The sequence below is a fragment of the Haemorhous mexicanus genome, chromosome Z, assembly GCF_027477595.1.
Source record: "Haemorhous mexicanus isolate bHaeMex1 chromosome Z, bHaeMex1.pri, whole genome shotgun sequence".
Lineage (NCBI taxonomy): Eukaryota > Metazoa > Chordata > Aves > Passeriformes > Fringillidae > Haemorhous > Haemorhous mexicanus.
The window spans coordinates 50,415,025-50,430,364 of NC_082381.1; the positions used below are offsets into that span (position 1 = coordinate 50,415,025).

The following is a 15,340-nucleotide window of genomic DNA, read 5'->3' on the forward strand; positions in this document are numbered from 1 at the left end:
ACCTCAGCACAGAAATGACGATCTGACAGTTTTGCTGACAGATCTCCAGACAACTAAGGTACTCTCTGGGGCCAAGGACCTTTCCCAACACCTGAAATGCCAAGATCTGCAGATCCACTTATATCAGCTGCTGAGAGCAGGCTGCTACCACCAGCCATTGACACAATTTGTACCCTACTTCCAAGATGACACAGGGGAAAAGGACCTTTAGGATTGGATGAGATATGTGTGGGTTTAAACCTCAAAGCTTTTAGGGTTCAATGATCTCGTCAAGCTGGTGAAAAGAGCAAATAACAAGGAAAATACCTTTTGGAGCATTTGCTAAAAATTCCAGGTGATTGCTCTCCTTATACAGACAGAGAGAAATACCTTCTATGTATCTTTTTGCAGTCATCAGGTTTCAGGCAGGCAATTCCTGCATCTTTCAGAGAACATTTCATACCTGTGTTACCAGCAAAAACTGGTTTTATGGGAATTATTCAAACACTTGCTGCTACCAAGTGACAGTTGTATTGAGTCTGGCTGAGATGGAGTTAATTTTCCCACAGCAGCTCTCACTGGTCTTTGGGTAGTTGGAAAGGTGTTGTTAACACACCAGCGGTTTGGCTACTGCTGAGCAGGGCTGGCAGAGCATCAGCACTGTCTCTCAACATTCCCCCCACATCAGTAGACCTGGAATGGGTAAGATCCTGGGAGGGGACAAAACTTGGCCAGCTGACCCAAATGACCAAAGGCATAACTCATCCCATATGGTATCAGCTCAGATATAAAAGCTAAGGAAAGGAGGAGGAATGGGGCATTTGTTATTTATGATGTTTGCCTTTCAGAGCAACTGCTACGTGTGTGGAAGCACCATTTCTTGGGAAGTGGCTCAATACTGCTAGCTCATGGGAAGCAGAAAATAAACCTTTTCTTCCACCTCTTTGTTTGTGCATGCCTAAACTTTTGCTTTTGCTTTAAACTGCCTTATCTCACCTAAAGAGCTGGTTTTTATCTTAATTTCTCTTCCCTGTCCAGCTGGGGAGGGACTGATAGAGTGGCTTGGTGAGCACCTGGTGTCCAGCCAAGGTCAACCCACCAGAACTGTACAGGTTAAATACAATAGTACAGGGATTTTTCTCTGCCACACAGTGAGTCAATGGATTTAACAGCAAATATGTTGTACGGAAAAAAGTTCTTGAAAAGAACAATGCACAATTAGACAGTTAAAATTCAGTGTGTACAAAAATATAAAAACTATTACCTGTTAAATTCATCCAAATACAGGCGAAGTATCTCATACGTAGTAAGAACAACTTCAAATTTCCCTTGCTTGATACGACTCATGTCATCATCTTTTTTACTGCCATGTAAGACAGAGACTTTAAAGTATCCCCATGTGTCTAACTCATCCTTCCAGTTGTACAGCACTGAAAGAGGGGCCACTATGAGGAAAGTCTGAAAACAAATATAAATTACAGTATCACTAGAAAAACTACAACATAGCATTTCTCAATAAGGGAGTCAAGCTCTTGACTATTTTACTGCTCTGAGCAGTCTGTTCAATTCTGCCATTTCAAAGGATGTATGGAAAATATCTAAAGTTAATATAAATTCAAAAGTAATCAGTTTACCCTGAGTATGTATATAACACAGCAGAAAAATACTGTCATACCAAAATTAAATACTAAAAAGCACTACTTACTTAAATTATACTCTTAACAAATGCAGTAAGATGTGAAACACTATCATTTTGCATTGTCATAGCATCCATATAAAATAAAATGTTTTACAAATGGAGAAAATAAAAGCAGCTTCCTCAAATCTATAAGTCTAGCCAAAATGTGACTTGAAAACAGATAGCCCAGAAAGAGTTAAAAAAATTAGGACAGCTCACACAATTCACTTAGTATAATAAAATCAAAGAGGTAGGAAGTGACCTTGGGACATTTTCAGTCCAACTATAGTCAAAGCAGTGGCAACACTGACTTCAAACCCAGGCTTAGCCAAGTGAGGTTTTCAAAACCCCATAAGGATGGATGAGGTTTATAATCTGTGACCTCTTTCAACATTAAATGTCCTCAATGTGACATTCTTCCCTCATGTATAGTCAGAGTCAGAGCCATTCCTGTTTCTTTGCACATGAAGTGCTCTCCCTTTACCCATTCCTCTCAGCCTATATTTCCTGAGGAGCATGTATCCATTATTCACAGAGCTACAGCCACATGACCCATTATGCCAGTCAAATTCTCTAAGTATTGTAGCAAAATAAAAATAACAATGGAAAATAGAAATCACATGGTTTCTGTAATGGGTAAAATTAAAATGATCTTCAGATTTATCTTATTCACACAGAACTTTTACATCTATTTTTTATTTGCTGTCGCTGTATTTCATTACCTAGATTATCAGCCAGACTTATTTCCAATATTACGACAGCCAATCAAGAAAACACAGGATATCACAAGGCTATTAGCAATACACTTTCCAAATATATCGATCTGTGTTAATTAAATAACCTGTTATTCTAGATAAATATGCTTTTTTTACTTTAAAAATCTCATCACATAACACTAATTTTCTACTCACTGACATGAACTTTTCAATGTACTCTAGCCACAAATCTAACCCAGACACCTCCAAGTGTTTTCCATTCGTGCAAATGAACAGTAGTAACAAATTAGACAGTAACAACTAGAGAGAGAGGGCACTATGACAGTCTAGAAAACCGAAGGCTTCTCAAACACTACTAGGAAGGCTTCTCAAACACTACGAGGCAAATCCTACTTCAGCAGCTGAATTTTAAAAATTAATGTACATAAATTCCTACAACAAACAAACAAACAAATCCAAGTATTGACTTTCATTAAATCCTTAAGCTAGTATCACCAAAAGTTGTACCTTCTTGGGGTTACAATCTGAGCCCTTTTTCATTGTCCGCAGTAAAAACTCCGGCATATTATTTTCAATATCTTCACGTGTTCCCTTTTTGTGCAACACTGCAGCCAAAAATGAAATGACCTTGAGAAAGAAAACAATTCTCAGTAACTATGTATAATAAGAAATTGAAGGCATTCCACAAAAAACAAACATTTAGGACAAAATCTTGGACAGGACTCTGGAAGGTGGTTTGGTTTGGTGGGGGGGGGAAGATTTTTTCTGGGGGATGCAGGCAGGGGGTGTTTATTTGCTTTAAATAAATCTAGTTTATAAATGGGACCCCTCCCTCCTTTGGATTCCCAAGTACTCCTTGAACTAATGATAAGAGCAATGACTCTACATCATTCTTTATTCTTTAAGAGGAAACGTCACAAAAATACACAAGAGGCAGAGCATGAATGAAAGGAAAAAATAGAGATGAGGCTTGTCTTGCAACTCTCGTCCTTTTCAGGGTACTTGAATTTCAGATGAGAAAACAGAAGGAACAGATATCCTCTAACTATCCTCTCAACGTTACTTCTGCAAAATGAAGAAGAGGCTTATCCTACAGGTTTGCTTTTCACTAATATGCCTTTTTCTGTATGTTTCATTCCCCCAGACTCCTGTTGTTGACATCAAAACCAATTTTTTTCTTTTGTGTCATATTCTCCCATCTTCCTCAAACCAGTCAAGGTGATTATGAGAACACTTTTATTACAATACACTACAGCAAGGACAACATCCCAGCACAGGCTATTCCAAACTACTCCTATCATAATCCAAAACAGGAAGAAGGCAGAGGAAGATCTGGCCAGAACATACAAATTCAAAATTCACTTGGGATAAATGCCATCCATGGACAGAAGCAGCAGCAAGGACCAGGTGTATCATCAGAGAGGTGCCCTTCTTTTTAAATCTCAACAGGCCCCTTTCATTCAGAGCAGCCAGCTCCAGCTGCTTCCTTTTTGTGGCTGCTACACAGCTGGTCATAGCAGGCTAGAGGTAAAGCTACCAACTGTTCATGCCCAAAAAAAGAACTTTCTCCCCCAAATGATGAAGAGAAAGAGCTATTCAGGAGAGCAGTGTGCAGAAAAAATACCTCCATGATAAGAGTAGCTGGATGGACAGAAGAGAGAAGAAATCCATCATAGGTATAGCCACAGAGTAAAAGAAAGGTGTGTAGAATAGAAGTAACCCGAACATTTTTATGCATAATATCTCACAAACTGAGGTTGAGATGAACTGCCAGTTTGCACATATTGCTTAACTAATGACTTTTACTTTTAAATCCTCTGAGAATTAGAATCAAATTCAACTGAACAATAAATCTCCATGTCTTTTCCACATTCTCCATATTTGGTAGAATTTGCACTACAGATTTCTAAGCATAGTAAACACAGTGAAACAGCGACTCATTATCAAAAATCTTTGGCTCTTCTAGATAAAGCAAGAAGCAACCTAAAGGCCTTGATAGCAAACTAGTTTACTGTAATCACACTAAGAAACAACATTATTCTATTTGCCTTCACCTAAACTTCAGCTTAATATGAATGAACCATATGGCCAGGACATTTAAAGCAAAAATCAGTTCAGAAATACAAAGAACATTAAAATTCAAAGGATTTCTAGAAAAGTTTATCTCATGAACCATCCTGTAATTCAAAAGGAGCAAGCTTCGGCCAACTGACAATCATAAGACAACTTTTTTCTGAGATTGTATCAGTTATTAAATTAAGTTTAAATTTATTTTTTCACATGTACTAACCTTTTCTAAACAAGCTAATTCTACCATTTTACTTCATATCCACTGAACTGCCTTTCCCATGCTGAACTTCGAACAAACACTGTGTTTAATAAAAAATACACAGGATTACAGAATCACAAAATGGTAAGGTTTGGTATTGGAATAATTACCGATATAGCCGGACAGGGCATGCCTGAGCTTGTCTGGCCCTTGCTGCTGAACCAAATAGCAGCACTGTGGTATTTTCACTCCAGAGACACGTTTCAGCTAGCTGGATGCTGCAGCTGGGTGCTTGGATGCAAGTCCAGGCATGCAGAAGCTCTGGTGGTCCTCAGGTTTACCTCTGGCGGAGAAGCTTTAAGGCGGTGTTGAAGGAAAGGAACTGGTTCTGACAGAGGGTTTCGATCCAGAGCTTTATTCTGGCCCACAGGCCTCTGAATCCAGTAACAGCTCTAACAGAAGTCCCAAACCATGTGGCTGCTGTTCATTTTAACCCCGGGGAGAGGGGGAGGGAAAGGGTAGGAAGCCCACCAACCAGGTACATCTTAAGGGACAAAGGACACCTGGACGGCCCAATGACCCCCCAGGGGTAGGGGGCATCTTTTGAATCTGCTCAATCACTCAATGCCCTTCTGGAATGTCAGGATTGACAGACAGCACTCAGCAGGGGTCAGGGTGTGGAAAGGAGAGGGGATTGACACACCTGACAGGGAATTATCAGGGAGGAACCCAGGGTATCTGAGGCAAACCACGACTTCACACCGCAACAGGTTGGAAGGAACACTAAAGATCACCTAGTTCCAATCCCTGCCATGGGCAAGGATGCCATTCACTAGACCAGATTGCTCAGGCCCCCATCAAACCTGAACATAAAGGTTACTGGAAGGCTGCAGTGAGGTCCTCCAAGAGCCTTCTCTTCTCCAGGCAGAACTGCCCTAAATCTTTCCACCTCTCTTCATAGGAGAGGTGCTCAATCCCTTGGAACACCTAGTGGCTTCCTCTGGTCCTACTCCAACAGGTCCACATCACTCCTGTGCTGGGGACCCCAGAGCTGGATGCAGTGTTCCAGGTGGGGTCTCAGAAGAGCGGAGCAGAGGGGAAGAACCACCTCCCTTGACCTGCTGGACACACTGCTTCAGATGCTCCCCTAGGCTGCAAGCACACATTGCTGGCTCATATCCAGCTCATCACCCACAAGAATCCCCCAGTCCCTCTTCTCAGGACTGCTCTCTACAACTTCTCCCAGTTTGTGCTCATGTCTGGGAGTGTCCTAGAACAGGTGCAGCACGTTGCATTTGGAATTGTTGAACTTCATAAGGTTCTCATGGGCCCAACTCTCAAGCTTGTCCAGGTCCCTTCGGATGGCATCCCATCCTTCCACTGTGTCAACTGCACTGCTCAGATTTGTGTCATTTGCATACTTGTTGAGATTGCACTCAATCCCACTGTCTGTGTCATTGACGTAAACATTGCAGAGCAGTGGTCTCAAAACAGAGCCTGAAGTCATCACTCATCACCAGCCTCCACCTCAATACAGAGACACTGACCACAACTCTCTGGCTGCATCCAGCCAGCCAGCTCTTTTATCAATTGAACTGTCCATCCATCAAATTCACCCATCTCCAGTCTGGAGTTAAGGATGTCATATGGAACCATATCAAAGGCCCTACAAGAAGCAGAGGCATCTGTCCATCTTCCCATATTGATCATTACCATAATTTCATCATATAAGGTCACCAGACCGGTCAGGAACAAGTTTGGCACTGCCTCAGATCAGTCACCTCAACCTTTCTTTTCCGACCTATGTACCTACAGAATGCCTTCCTGTTATTCTTCACATAGGATACTCTTCACATAAGATATTCTTTGAAATCTCTACCTTTCTTCTGAAAACTTGACACAGATTAAAAGAAATAGCCATCAGATGCGAATTCCACATAGGAACACACTGTCACTGTGATAAATGTGCCTAGAGAATCAGCTCTGAGATTCAAAAATGCAAGATGCAATCAAGACAACTAAATTCAGTTTTTGCCCCCAAAGTTCACTATTATCTTTCACAAACATATATATATATAGAGAGATAGATAAATATATAAATATATAGATATTTCTTACTACATGAAATCAGATTATTTGCAGCTCTGAGTAGAAACAGTCTTCCGTATCTACTGAACTCTTCAACTACCACGGACAAGAAACATGGCCATACTTAAGATGAAACATCTGTTAACAGATCATCATCAGCTATTTATACCAATCCATGACACACCTCTAAATGCTCTATACAAAGTTTTGAAAGTTTAGTTTACCCACTCCTCTTGTTAAGTTTACTACAGGACAACACTTTTTTTGTGCTGAAAGGCATCTGTTAACATTCTCCTAAATGGAAAGACAATAGATACCACAGCCAATACCTGTCAGAGAAGGAATGAGCTTGCACTGGACACATGGAGCAAGACAAAAGAGAGTGGGACAAAGATTATCTCCCTCAGAACTCAAACCACTCACTTTAAATCAGATATACTATAGAGAATTTCCACTCATAAAATCACCTTAATTATAGCAAAGAGTGAGCAATTTAGGTAACACAGATTTAATGCATAATGACAAAAATCCAGCTGCACTTTATCCTCCCATCAATCAAGGTGCATTATCAAAAAAGTGATGGAAGCATTATTTCCAGAGATGGAAGTGAAAGTGCCAGTTCTTTTGCATTCCCAGAACAGTGAAACTATTTGTTTTCAGGAAAAAAGGAAAAAGGTATTTTAAAAGCAAGAGTCAGATAAGGGTCTCCAAGTTCTTTTAGTGTACTCCAGTGCAAATTGCTTTCATGACAGACAGGTAGCAATCCTCAAAGTAAATTAAACACACTAGCACTTTAACTATCACAATTACTCATGCTTATACTAAAAGGAGTTTTATGGCCTGTAAAGAGTGAGTCTTAAATCAGCAATGCACTCCTGGCTTCCTGGGCATCATGTCCTGCCTCATCCATCTCTGCAACAACGAGGGAGGTTTAAACTTCATAAATACAACACTTTTAAAAAAAGATTTACAGATCCCAGAAAATACTACATTCTCCCATTGTAACAAACAAAAAGAATACCTGTATTGTCTTTCCAAGGCCCATATCATCTCCAAGAATACATCCTCTTTTATTAGCATAGTGTCTATACAGAAAGTGGGCTCCTTCCCTTTGATAATCACGCAGGTATCTATTAATTGTATACGGGATAAAATCGCCATTGTCAGATAATTTAAAAGCAACTCCAGGAGATGGAAGATTTTGGTCAGGAAAATATGGTTTTTCCAGATCACCTTCATCAAATATTAAGCTTTTCCAGGGTCCTCTACTGTTGACTTTACAAAGTTTTGTTATTAGTATTTTCCTTTCTTCAGACTCCAAGAATGATACAACAGCAAATGATTTTCCATTCTTGTCCTTTTCAAGAGAAGTTATTGTTCCTTCATGAAGTTCTCCATTTTCAAAACAAGGGGCAAGGCATTTCTCCCCAATACGCCAACGGTCTATAAAAAAACCAAACACACACAGTGATAAACTGGTCTGATGTACAAAGGATTTAATTTCTTCACTATCAAAACAATGGATATAAATTTAGTTTACAAAACGCATACAACTTCATACAAACACTTTATTGAAGGTAGCACTAGAATCAAAATAGCAGTTACTATTTACAGCTAGACATAAAATTATAGTTTGCTCTAACATCACTATTTTAGAAATAACAGAAGGTGTATAGGAAAAAAAAAAAGCAAAATCCAGATTCCAATGCTTTAAGTTAGCACAGTAGCTTCACACATGCAAACATAGCAGTATGTATCAAAGTGCAAAGACCCCACATCACACTGGCAATGAAAAATAATACAAGATACATCTACTAAAAAAAAACAAAAACACAAGGTCTTCACAGCAAAAAGACCTCACAAATAATGGCTGCACACAAAGTTTTCCAAATCTCAACAGAAAGAAAAAGGGGTGCTCTTCTGAGTTTGCAGAAACTCGGAAATTTCTCATCTTCCCCTGCTCAGTCATCCCAAAACAAAGGGATACATGATTCATTTCAGAATCTTTATTGTTTCTTACCTATTTGCTGGAATAAGTTTTGATACTTACAAGAAAGGCATTATCAATTACTGTGAGATGCACTTTTTTTATAGGAAGGAGTGAGCCAAAGAGAATCTTCCACCAGAGCAAGTATTCATCATTCTATGACCAGTGGTGATATATATTCCTGGACACATCAACTCAGACACTTTTCAGAGGTAAGGAAAAAAGTTCTGAAGGCAAGAAACTCCACCTTAGCCTATTTTAATGTCTCTGTGTAAAAACTGCAAGGAGACTGGTTCTCCTTACCGAGTTCTGAGCATCTAGAAGCATACACTTAGAGGACTAATGTCAACAATGTATTAGTTATATCAATGATAACCATAATTGATTTACTTAATTGGTTTAATTACATACCCTTCAAGAAAACAAAAGCATCCATGTAGCCAAGCCCACTATTCTGCACCCAGCATTGGCCCTAAGCTGACATGCAGGTAATAATAAAAATACTACAAGCCTACAGAACACCCTTATTCCAAAATTCTTTGGCCCCTAAAGTATTATTTTAGTCACAGAGATTTCATGGGCCACAGGTGGTTTGTCTGGTTAGCAAATAACAGCAAACTGCTCTCTTTCAAGTAGCTCCACTCCCCTTTCAACACATACAGATTCCTAGAATTTGGTGACTTCTGACTAAAAATATTGTGGGTCTGCTCTGGATACATGTCACACTTTTGCCTGATATGAAATTTGATCCAAAGACCTAAACTGTTGGCCCACTAGTTCTTACACTAATGAGCTCATAAACCAAACTCTCCCCATTTGATTCACTATTCTGCAGATCTCTTTAATAACGGCCCCATCATCCTTGTTTGGAGTTCAGCCCCACACCTTGTGACCTGCTACATAAGCTGCTCCAAGACCCTCAGCCATTCTTTCAGATCTTCTCAAAGACTTGAAGCTCAAATGCAACTTTCTGAGGCAAAGAGTGAAGTACAGGCTGTATACTCAACAAATTATACATAACTAATCCGTAAAGTTCATGGTATTTGTACACATTTCTCATCCCAATGCAAGAAGATGAGTACATTAACGTCTTCCAGTAGCATTTAATTCTTTCTGCAACTTCATGAGAACAGGAACCAAAACTGAAAAACTGAAACCAGTTGTGTACAGCACACTGTTATATATGCAAATCAAAGTTAAAATAGCAGAGCACTTCTGTAATTCCTTTTTATTTATAGTAGTGAAGGGAGATGCAACATGTTCAGAAACTCTCAAGTTAAAATCATTATTTAAAACAACAGGATTTTTGTTTTTAATGAAGCTTTTAATTGAAGATAAGAAGTTGGGCCCTCACAACTACAGTTCAGGTACAAAGTGGAATAGATTACACTGGGCAATAGTACTAGTGTTACTAAACTCCAAACTTAGTGAGAAGTAGGGAAAAGAATGAGAAAAAGGCTGAGACACAAAATGGTATTAAGGACACCATTGCTGCAAAAGACCAGAAAATAATGCTGTTAAAGCCAAAGTATGAACTGCTCAGTTTAACTAGCCTGATTCACCAAGTACTTGGCTTTTGAATTAGAACCATAATTCATGTGGAACAGTCTTTAAAACAAAGAAAATTATCTTCCTGGTATGGGTATAGTACACTTGCCACCAATGATGAAAGCTGGTATTTAAGATGTTTATCTGTACTTATGCCTTTTATTACAGGTGGAAAAAATGTGCCACTGTCAACATTAACTGTACTAAATCATGGTGGTAATGTCCTCCCGTCACGCACTAGTTCCTTTCAACCACTACTCCTCTATGAAATTATGTAGAATGCCTCTAACTAAGTGAGGGTTGACCGCTTAATTTAAAGTGCAAGGTTCCATTTTTCTTTCGGGTTTTTTCTTGTTTTTTTTTTTTTTTAACACTCTAACAAATGACTGTAAAAACAGAATTCGAGGATATTGCAGAGTAAGACACATGGAAGACGCTTACCTGGGACACCATCACCACACATTTTAACTTTTGGCCGAGCAAAGCCCGACGGTGCCCGCGGGCGGAGGCACCAGGGCGGACGGGCGCCGGCGCGCTGGGGACCCACCGCTGCCCCTCCGCCGGGCGGGTCAAGGTGGTGCGGGCGCCGAGGGAGCCCCCGGGGCGCCTCAGGCGCCGTGGCTGTCCCCGCTCTGCGCACCGCGGGCAGTCCCGGAGAGCGGCACCCCCGGAGAGCCGAGCCCGCGGCCGGGGCCGCACGTCGGCCTCGCCCCGCCCCGCCTTGGCCGAGGCAGCGCCGCGCGGGTATCGCGAGAAGTGTGTTACCGCGGTGCTCCGTGCTCAACGGCGCCGGCCGGCCTGCGGGAGGTATCGCGAGATGGCCTGGCGGAGGGGCGCGCGGGACCGTGCTGCTCGGCATTGCCGTGTCTCCTTGTTTTCTCCTCAGGGAAAGAGAGGCCTGGGGCTCTTGGAGTGGGCCCAGCACAGGGCTGGAGGGCTGATTAGGCGCCTTGGGAGCATTTCTTTTGTGAGGACGGGCTGAGGGAGCTGGGCCTGTTCAATGCCGGGAAGAGATGACTGAGAGGGCACCATGAAAGGCAGGTGTCCGAGGGGGTGGAACCAGGCTCTTCTCAGTGGTAGCGAGCAATAGGACAAGAGGCAATGGGCACAAACTGATGCACAGAGGTTCCACCTTAACATGAGGAAGAACTTCTTTACCGTGGGCGGGTCACCATGCTCTGGAACACGTTGTCCAGAGAAGTTGTGCGGTGTCCTTCACTGGAGATAATCAAGAACTGACCTGACACCATTCTGTGGAACGTGCTCAAGAATAACCCTGCTTGAACAGGGAAGTTAGACTAGATGACCCCCTGTGGTCCCATCTAACTTTACCTGTTCTGTGACTCTGGGCAGTAGGGGCAAAGAGATCTAAAGTTACTCTGCGAAAAAAATTGGATAGGTGAGGAAGCAGGGCAAAGAGCTGATGCAATTGAAGGCACAGCTGGCACGGTACAGAGCTGCACGGAGATGATGGGTGCTGAGAGACAAGGATCTGACTTTTGGGAAGAGGAATAATCAAGAAACCCACTTGTTTACAGCCATTGCACCTCCATCCATGAAAACTGCTCTGCTTTCAGGAGAGCTGAACTGTACGCAATTACATTTTGAAGATTGTGAAGACAGTCAGTAGCAATTACCCTGTTCTTTCTGAAAAAAAAAATTGGGCCCCAAGAAATCTATTCAGATTGACTCATATCTCAGTAGCAATGCAATGGAGTATTACATGACAGGTATGGCTTCCCAGATCCTTGCTATTACTTTGACATAATGCCTTCCCATACATTTAATTGTGCTATACTAATTTCACTTCTGAAAGCTAAACACGTATGTGTAAGGAGCATGTAAGATCTGTTTTTAAATCAGCTTTGATTTTTAGTGCAGAAGACAACAAATTTGGGATGATGTCTCCATTCCTTTTAATTACCTTTCAGCTTATATAATTTTGGTGGATTTTTAGAAGGGATTGAACATTAGCAGTAAAATACCTGTATTCTGTCAGCATATGCCACAAAATTCTATACAGTGAAGATGGATAATTAGACTACCTAATCAAAATTCTGCATCCTACAGTATTTTCAGAAGCAAGGCAAGGCAGTAGATACAGGTCTCCATGCTGTTTCTGCTTGCAGCAAACATGCAAAAGGCTGCCTTGCCTTGTTTGCTCTAAGAGTAAAATAGACTTGTGCAGCCTAGAGCAGCATTAAGTTGCTTCTTTGTCTGCTACTAGCCAGAATTTTGTTCTTAAAGAGGTTAATGAAAGGTGGGTGGTGGTTGCTCAGCCAGTTAAACTAGACTAGACTAATAGGAAAATAGGAAGCATGAAAGCACTATGTTAGTGCTATGATAGAAAGTTCAGCTGTGAACTACGTGAGGATTGAGCCCCACATACATTGCAGGAGGTTGCTCAGCAATAGAAAATAAGATAGTACCAATGTTACATTGTTTTTTAAAAGTGTTTAGTCAAGAATTAATTCCAAAGGATGATGAAAGGAACTATGCCAACCACAAAAATATCCCAAAACTGAAAGGAGTGACATGCCAGATTTTAAAATTCTCACTGAAGAAACACATTTTAACTGTACAAGACCTCAGGTACCTAACAGACCTTGATCTTGAGAGCATCTTCAAAAAAGGAGCAAGAATATAGGTTCTTATTTTAAGGAAGCTTTTAAAATGTATCATGTTTGAAGATAAATGTGTTTTTATTCTATAAGGTTGCACTTGATTCTTGTAAAACTGTGCTTAATAAGGACTCTGATGCAGACTTGAGCTGCTGTTTTACAATGACAAATTTGATCTTCTGACTTCACAATATAAAAAATAAGAAACATTAAATCATTTCTTAAGTACTTCAGTTTCTCTGATAAAAAAAGGCAGAAAAACTCTGCATACAGTTCAAGGATCCACTGTGCTTCTGTGTCAGTGATGAGACCTCAGATTTTCAGGTTTCTGTTTAGCTGGAAACAGAAACCTGAAAATCCTGATGAAGTTATTAGGATGAGTCTCCCTTAAATTTAGAGGCACTCTTGAAACTTTTCCATTCAAGAGGGACAACAAGGGGAGGAAAGCACCCTTAACAGGAACAGTTGGGTGACTGTGTGGGATCAGGTGGTTTTCTTTTGACCTTTAATGTTTCTCTTGCTAGCTACAAGCAGTTTCTGTACCTTTACTTAACTTTGAAGAAGAAGCTAGAAATCAAGCTGTCCCACTGAGATTGGGACTTTCATGCAATACCGTGTTTGGAGTGGACCCATAAAGAAAATGTTTCCCAAGGCCAGAGAATATTTAGCTCTGTCACGTATCTTTAAAAGTTTTTGAAAAATGTTAAGTCCTTTCAGGAATCTTTCTAGCACAAGTTAGAAGTTATTTTCTGGGATGTCAAAAATATCTCACATTGTGTTTCCTTAGGAAAAGATTTGTAAAAGATTTCATCTTGAAAAGCTGTTGCAGTTACTGAAAAGTTGAATATATCAAAACTCCATATTAAAATTTGAACTCTCTTCATAGCTGACTTAAATTTCATAAGAGAAGTGTTAGGCTTAGATAACATCCAAAGCAAATGCCATAATGGGGATAAGCACTTTTTAAATATGTGCTATATCCCTGAAAGCATTTCACATGTAACATTGTGGCCTTCCTGTTCACTCTTCTTTGACAGAGAGAGGAGACAAATTAACTGATGTACATCTAAAAAGGGCAGCTTAGTTATGTTTATGGCATCCTCCACATCAGTATGGCTGAAAACAAAGCAAGACTGATTCTCAGATACACTCAGCATTTGAAAGCCTAACCAAAATCCACAGAAAGTACAGGCACCTAAAATTCTTTTAAATGTCAGTTGTTTTATTCTGTGTTAGGAGAAAAAAGAGGTGGTTCAATTAATTGGTATTTATTAAGCATGACGGCATTAAAAGTGCCACAGAGAGGAACTTCACAATGTGATATTCACCAAATTAACATGTTGGAAAGCCTTTTGTATCTTTTGTATCAACAGTTTATTTGCCACAGTGTTTTAAACATTACCCATGAACAGTATTCAATAAACTCTCAGAGTTCTTCACGAAAATGGGCCTGACTGGGTACTCTGAATCACATCCATTCAGAACAAAGAGAAGGCATTAGAGCCCCAGTGTGCAGCTGCAGGGCCACAGTTCCTCCTTGGGATCACAGAGATGTGGAAGGAGCTGAATGTCACAGTGGGCAGATGTGGCAGGATTTAGAAAGGACAGGTCAGGACAGTAGGGAGCAGATTTGGCCTTTTATCTCAGACAGCAGCAGGGATATGTCAAGCTCTGCCTGGTGTGTAGAGACCACGAGATGTTGGAGTCCAGGATCTTGAGAGAAGGGAACAAGGCAAATCTAGTAGTAGGATCATGGCCCTGAACTTCAGGAGTTTGCTGACTTAGGGATTAGGGGAAAGCAGTATATGTTGTTTATCTTGATTTCAGCAATGTCTTCACTGTTTTCTCCTGTAGCATCTTCAATATACAGGCTGATGAAAAATGGACTATGTAAATGAGCAGTGAGGTGATTGAAAGCAGGCTGATCTTGTGGACTTGAACGAGTGTCATCAGCAGCACAAAGTCCAGCTGCAGTCCTGTTACTAGTGGATTATTTTGGAGTATGATACTGAGGATAGTACTGGCCATTAATGACTTGGATGGTGGGACGGAGTGCATCCTCAGCAAGCTAACAGATGACACTCAGTCGGGAAGCGTGGTTAGCAAAGCAAATACTTGTGGTCCCACGCAAGGAGGGCAGTGACATGCTGGAAAATGGGTCGGTTGTAATCTCATGAAGTTCAACAAAGTTGCACACCAGCAGTCAAATAACCCTGTGCTGCACTATAGACTGGAGGTCCACTGGTTGGAAAGCAGCTTTGCAGGAGAGGGCTTAAGGGTCCTGGTGGACATCAAATTGTCCATGAACCAGCAGTGCATCCAACAGCATGGAAGGCCAACAGTGTCTTGGGCTATGTCAGGAAGGGTGCTGCTCAGCAGCTCAAGGGGAGTGAGCCTTCTGCTCTGTTCAGCCCAGGTTAGACCACATCTGAAGTGCTGTGTACAGTTCATAGC

The 15,340-nt window shown here is 41.0% G+C and overlaps 1 protein-coding gene across 3 annotated transcripts in view; it reads right to left on the reverse strand.

The window, feature by feature from the left end:
- LOC132341520 (DNA excision repair protein ERCC-6-like 2) overlaps positions 1-10,980 on the reverse strand; it is a 50,359-nt gene extending 39,379 nt beyond the window's left edge. For 2 of the 3 annotated variants that reach the window (XM_059873132.1, XM_059873133.1), the window contains exons 1-4: positions 10,707-10,976; positions 7,752-8,173; positions 2,881-3,000; positions 1,244-1,437 (exon numbers count right to left, since the gene is read on the reverse strand). In XM_059873132.1, coding sequence (XP_059729115.1) covers positions 1,244-1,437; positions 2,881-3,000; positions 7,752-8,173; positions 10,707-10,728 — 758 coding nt within the window. In that variant the 5' untranslated portion in view covers positions 10,729-10,976. Of the gene's footprint in view, positions 1-1,243; positions 1,438-2,880; positions 3,001-7,751; positions 8,174-10,706 lie in introns of all 3 variants that reach the window. The other variant, XM_059873134.1, reaches the window with a different exon arrangement.
- Between the last annotated feature and the right edge of the window lie 4,360 nt (positions 10,981-15,340).